Here is a 6,160-nt window from a genome sequence, read left to right on the forward strand (position 1 = left end):
CAAAAAATTTAATGTTTATTTGTCTTCAACAATCGTAAATTTCTATAACTATCAGGATGTACCCATATTATATATTTTATATCAAAGTATTTTAATAGCTCCAGAATTTAGTAAAACTTGTCGATAGACAATATTTTAAGTTCATCCATTCCTTTGGCCATAATAATTAGCAATATGCTCGTCCTTCAACTATAATGAAGCACTAAGAATTACTCCCTATTCATCTTCCTAATTCCCTTTATTAATTTGTATTCAATATAAGTTCTCCTTTTTCCTTCAGTACAAAAATTATTTTTTTGTATTTTCAATTCTTCTCTGTGCATTTTTTAATCGACAACCCATACCTCCAAAAAAATTTGAGACACGGGGAATCGATCTTGTTTTATGAAAAAAAATCAACTTATTAGCGTAAAAAAACTTGCCCTCCAGAGCCCAGAAATCTGGTCTGATCAGAATAAAACATAGCTCTTAGTATTTAACTCAGAATTCTGAACAACTTCTATTTTATTTCTAAAGGTATGTATTTGTCTCCGTTTTTGAAACAAATATCCTATGCTTTATTATCAGGGGACATACCACTACATATAATATTATATTACAGTAGATATATAACAAGTTAATTAACCTATAATGTAACCAGGACAATTGATATAAATACAATGTTTATAACTATTGAAATGAGCAGGGAATTCAAACTTGGGCGGTGCTTAAATTTTATTAAATTCAGGGCTCGTTTTATAAAATAGACAAAAAAAAAAACAACTCGCAAATTTAAAAAACAACAATTTCTGAACAGTTCTGGGCAGAGTACCCAGAGTTTAGAAAGATAAAAAAGAAATTGTAACAGGATATTACTCTAAATTTTTGTTGCTCTTAAATTTTTTTAACCATGTCAGTAGCGAATTGGCTAGATTTTAATGAGAGGGGATCTATATTATTAAAACAAAGTATGTATGTAACTATGTTGAAAGTCATTTTTGAGTGTACATACCTTATCTACGAAATAATTATAAAATCAAGACTGTGCGTCATATAAAATAAAAAACATAAAAAAGAGAGTATTTATATAGAACTGCATCAATTCGTATGTAAAAAAGAAGTAAATCTTGCAGGTATTAAGGTCCACTCATATTAAAAAAGAAAAAAACTGGAAAGTTCTTTATATTAAAAAATAAATGTGACTTTATATGAAGTTTTGGAACGAGCTAAAGTAGTTCCTGACACATACAACCATGTTTAATTTGTTTCTCAAGCTGTTATTATCCTTATTTTATTCTTTAGAAGAGACTAACTAAGTATTGAGTGACTAGGTGTGACTGCGCTCATGGAAAACGGAGAGTAAAACAGAGAATTTGTTAAGGAGTTATTATTTACATTATTAAGTAAAGTTTGTAAGTTCGTCAATGCCTAACAAACTTCTGGCAATGCCGTGTAATACTGCTAGTATGAAGGTTAATATAAACTTTTCTTGGCAGCATATATTAAATATTATGTACATGTACTATGAAGTATTAGTATCACTAAAGTATTTAAAACATTTTTGGACTCAATTTTTGAGGGACTTCAAAAGTGAGCTAAATCCACATGTGACATACACTCTAAGACAAAGGGATAATATAATGGAATATTGCATAATTTTAAATAGATATATCATATTATTTAACGCTGATAACTTTGTACATGCAGTTATATGTGTTACTAGAGCATCTAGATTCTCTACAAGAGTTCATGTAGTGGTACATAGAGGAACACCTACGATTTTGCATATTCAGTTTGGTAATTTTCCTATATGGTACACATTATTAAATACTTAAAAACCACTGATCTAGATTACTCTAGTATAAAAATAGATAACTTAATTACACTGTGAGTAAGTCCTTTAGAACAGCACATAATGGTTAATTATTGTTTGAATCTACGAGGTCATTCACTAAAAGCAATAATTTTTAGGAGCATTCGAAAAAACTTCTTTTTTTCGAATGGAAAACAATTTATCTTTTATCGTAAAGACTATAAGTACCTATTTAAAAAAAAAAGACATTATATGTAATAATATCCATAAATTTAGGTCTAAATATAACTAAATGCATCACTTTAAAAAGGAAGGTAATTACTTAATTAATTATATTTGTCTTGTTTAAAATTTTAACGTTTGTTTACGAATAATTTATTTATTTACTAATAAGTTAAAATATACCAAAGAAGTCATATAAATTGGGCTTATATATCTATAAACTAATATCTTGCTTCCTTCCAACATTACTTTAGAATATTTATAGGTGAATCAATATACCTATATACGAGTACTGGGTAGGGCAGCAAATCGTAGACTGTAAGTTAATGTTTATTTTCTCATTACTATGAAAAAGCAAAGTGATTATTTTTTTATATTTAGTTTCCACCGTTCTTTTTACAAAAACAAGTTATACTAATCATTCAGTCATTTCATCATCATGAGCGAGCAACAAGCAAAATGACAGTGCATCTCAGATGCTTCAGTTGATGTGATGAAGATTAAGTGTTCTTGGAGCCTGGTTTATAAGTTGGTAAAGATAAAAAAAAAGGAGAAAACCTATCCAGGATGTTAGAAACTGGAGGAGGGTATACTCTATAGACGAAACGTTAGGTTATTGTTAAGTTTGGAGAAGAATATAAAGGAGGATCCCATTAAGTCGATGAATCACCTCACCAACGACTAATCTGTGACTTCTAGGTCTATAAGGAGGGCTATAAAGCACAACTTGGGATAAGTTTCTTTTACAAGGACCCACACCACCTTCTGTGAGAGGGCATGAAAACCAGGAGGCTGGAGAGGTGCAAGCAAATCCTCACATGGATCAAGACAAATGGGACAATTGTGCCCAAACAATGGTCCTCAGGGCTGTTTCCTCTGATATAAAGAAGATTCCTCCGTTTCTTTTTCAAGGCTGGACAGAAAATCGGCATGGAAGCCTATTATAAGATGCTTAGGAAAAGTTATTTGCAGATAACATGGATGGATTCTAGTCTTGTCAGAAGAGTTTGTCATCAACTCCTGCATGGCCTTCAGGCGATGTATAAAGGCTGGTGTTGATAGTGAAGGTGGTTATATTGAATATAGGGATAGAGGGCACCTAAATAGCTATAACTTGTAACCAAATATATTTATTTCTCTATGTATATAACATTTTCACATGACGTCAACAGACTGATAGGTTAATATCTTGAAAGTCTAATAAAGAAAAAAAAGATCAGATTAAAAATACATGCCCCTATGGTTGCAACAGTTTAGTGGTTGCTTTTTTGATCTTTTTTCTGACATAACATGAAGTTCCATATAAATTTTTTATTGGATATTTCTAGATTTTGTTGATTAACTATAAATATTTACAATGTACAATTGTTAACAATTATTTTACGAAAAAATAAACGCTTTATAATGCAATTTATGACGTTCGTGAAAAAATAACTGTTTCAAAGTTTCTCATCGGTCAAGTTTTCTACAAATATCAAGATATGATTTGTTTTCACTGTAATGAATTCAAGTAGGTATGTTTATTTTAAAGTGAGTATCACTTTTTACCATACTGAGATACTCAAATAACTTGAGTCATTCCTCCCAAACACTCCTGACATTCCAACATCTTACTGTGTTTAATTCAAGGATATAACTTTAAACATATTCCTATTCTATCAGATAATAGATAAATATAGGTTTTGAGTTAATGACCCCTACTAGGTAAGTTGAAGGGCAGTTTATTAAATAGTTGTACGTACGTGCAAATTTGTCAAAACCTCCCATGATCTCAAATTTCAAACTCTTGGAGATATTCGTATTTCGGAGGAAAAATTCAAATTACTTTATGATATCATTTTTTATTAAATAAATTTTGCTTTTGAGCTTATATTTTTCAAATTTCAGATTTTTTTTCAGTTATAATTCTCATTTAAAATTATTTTTAGTTTTGCCGTAATACTCGCGCTGATTATCTGCAAATAAGTTGTGCCGGACATTCAAGAGTCCCTAAAAGCTTGATCTAAATTTAAACTGTTGACAAACAGGGATGTTCTCGAGAAGATACAGATACAGAGAAGACATTGAAGGAGGGAACTAATGTTTTTCTTCCTTTTGGGACATTGTTCTGGTAAATCATATAATCAATGAAATTGATATAGCTGATGTGCAAAAACAATAGGTAGGTTCATGAAATTCAAGATACATGGAATAATCACGATTGCAGCTTAACTTGATTTTCGTTAATTCCAGTCTTAAAGGAATTGAGTAAAAAATGACGTTGAGTCTTACATTCCCCTCATATGTGTATATTTTTACGTTATTTATAAATGAGCATAACACAGATGAATATTGATGGAGATTAATAGTTTTTTTAATAGAATTAAAATAAATTATTCTACTGATTATATTTCACAAAAAACTCTTTTTCTTCAAGAAAATCTATCAAAAATACATATGCATGTATATTTAATCAGATATAGAAGACATACAGGTAAGTAAGATTCAAAACGTTCGAATCAATATTATAGTCAATTAACTGTTTTGTATGCAATAGTTATTCAACATGGATATGAGACTTGAATATAATGTGAAGAGGCGCATACAACTCCAGCAAAAAGTCTATATTTTCAGGAGTTGAGATTGAAAAAACTTAGAAATAATTTTAAATAACTTCATTAATAATTTCAAGATAGTCATGAATTTGTGCAATGTCAATTTATTGAGCACAAATTTAATATACATAGAAAATATTATGATATCACATTTTTGATAAAAATTTAATTGAATATCCAACTTGAAAATAATAATCACAATTGTTTAAAATATGCACAAACATTTTAATATTGACTTCATTTATAACATAGAAGTAATTATTCTTGATGAATATTCTTTAATATTGTAATCCCTCCATACGTTGAGTAACAAATTGAGTTTTGATAATAATCCACTGATCCACATGGTATTTTATTCGTGGTACACAAAGGTTACATACAATTCATCATGAAGGATCTTCCAGAAGACTAAAATTGCTATTGCATTTCTTCTATTTGACAGATCACTGATGAAGAATTGAAGGTAATATTTTGCTTGACGTAAATAATTCTAATAACATTCATAAAATAAGTTTAACTTTTGAAAATCCAAACCTGAGAGACCATGAAAACCTCCACCAATGGTCACAGGTACTTTTGGTGTCAATGTGGGTTTTTCATTCCTCGAAAATCTGTATGATGTCTTAATATATTTTCATTATGCAACACTTTATGAGTACTTACGCATAGGCAGAGTAGTGCATTATGGATTGATAGTCGTAGGGGAGATTATATGTCATGGTTTCAAAACCATTATAACATTTCTCTAAAGGTCTTAATTTATGACGAAACATATTACTGCATTTAGGCATTTGCTCATAACCAAACTTCCCTCGGGCAAACTGGTTATATGCTCTTTTATTATTTTGAATATTTTCCCAATTTATACGAATATATTTATCACGATCAGGTCGATTTTGTTCGTGCATGAAACCCAGAACATGAAGAACTTCGTGAGAAATGATTTTCAACTGCTGAAAATATTCATCAATTATTAATATGATGGTAATATCATACAGAACGTACCAAACATCGAGGTCTCTTTAAATGAATAAAAGCCACGCGTCTAAGTGTGTTGTAACCCAGAGCATTCGCGGAGCATCCCTTCATACCCAGCTCAAACATAATATAATTCCAATCGTACCACATTTTGGGTCGGAAAATTACACAAGACTTAGATTCTATATGCTTCAATGCTTTAATAATTAAATATTGTTCTTCCTTACTGAAGGAAGATGATATTTTAAATGGAATAACTCCGTTTGGCCATTTTTGTGGAGTTTTAAATGTAGATTCGAAATTAAAGAATGAGAAGATATCCTCTACGATATTATGCATGGATAGTTAATGATGAAAATATTATTTAAATATATAAAAACGTGTCTCTTACCTGAGGTGGATATAAGTTGATTTGAAAAACTGAATAAAATGTAAAAACATTTGAAGAGATATCGGATCATCAATACAATATGTTATATTCTTTATGTGTTAAAAAATATAATAATATTAATGTAAAAATGCGGAAGAACGTGGATTTGTGTCCGTGTAATGTACTTGATCAATACTGTGTTTA

At 29.9% G+C, this 6,160-nt stretch overlaps 1 protein-coding gene across 1 annotated transcript; it reads right to left on the reverse strand.

Moving 5' to 3' along the window:
- Nucleotides 1-4,761: 4,761 nt before the first annotated feature.
- On the reverse strand, nucleotides 4,762-5,905 carry LOC121129767 (zinc metalloproteinase nas-7-like). Its single transcript, XM_040725494.2, has 3 exons — nucleotides 5,614-5,905; nucleotides 5,272-5,558; nucleotides 4,762-5,219 (listed from the first exon to the last, which is right to left on the reverse strand). Exons 1-3 carry the CDS (start codon nucleotides 5,734-5,736, stop codon nucleotides 5,099-5,101), a joined length of 531 nt encoding a protein of 176 aa, XP_040581428.1. The 5' UTR covers nucleotides 5,737-5,905; the 3' UTR covers nucleotides 4,762-5,098.
- Nucleotides 5,906-6,160: the final 255 nt, after the last annotated feature.

This window comes from Lepeophtheirus salmonis, chromosome 14, assembly GCF_016086655.4.
Source record: "Lepeophtheirus salmonis chromosome 14, UVic_Lsal_1.4, whole genome shotgun sequence".
NCBI classification, from domain to species: domain Eukaryota; kingdom Metazoa; phylum Arthropoda; class Copepoda; order Siphonostomatoida; family Caligidae; genus Lepeophtheirus; species Lepeophtheirus salmonis.

Bases quoted from the DNA above. Each gene is read 5' to 3' on its own strand.
- LOC121129767 (XM_040725494.2), bottom strand. From the start codon at position 5,736: ATGTGGTACGATTGGAATTATATTATGTTTGAGCTGGGTATGAAGGGA. The intron at 5,559-5,613 runs GTACGTTCTGTA...TATTTTCAGCAG, and splicing joins TAAAGAGACCTCGATGTTTG to TTGAAAATCATTTCTCACGA. The intron at 5,220-5,271 runs GTAAGTACTCAT...GACATCATACAG, and splicing joins ATGCACTACTCTGCCTATGC to ATTTTCGAGGAATGAAAAAC.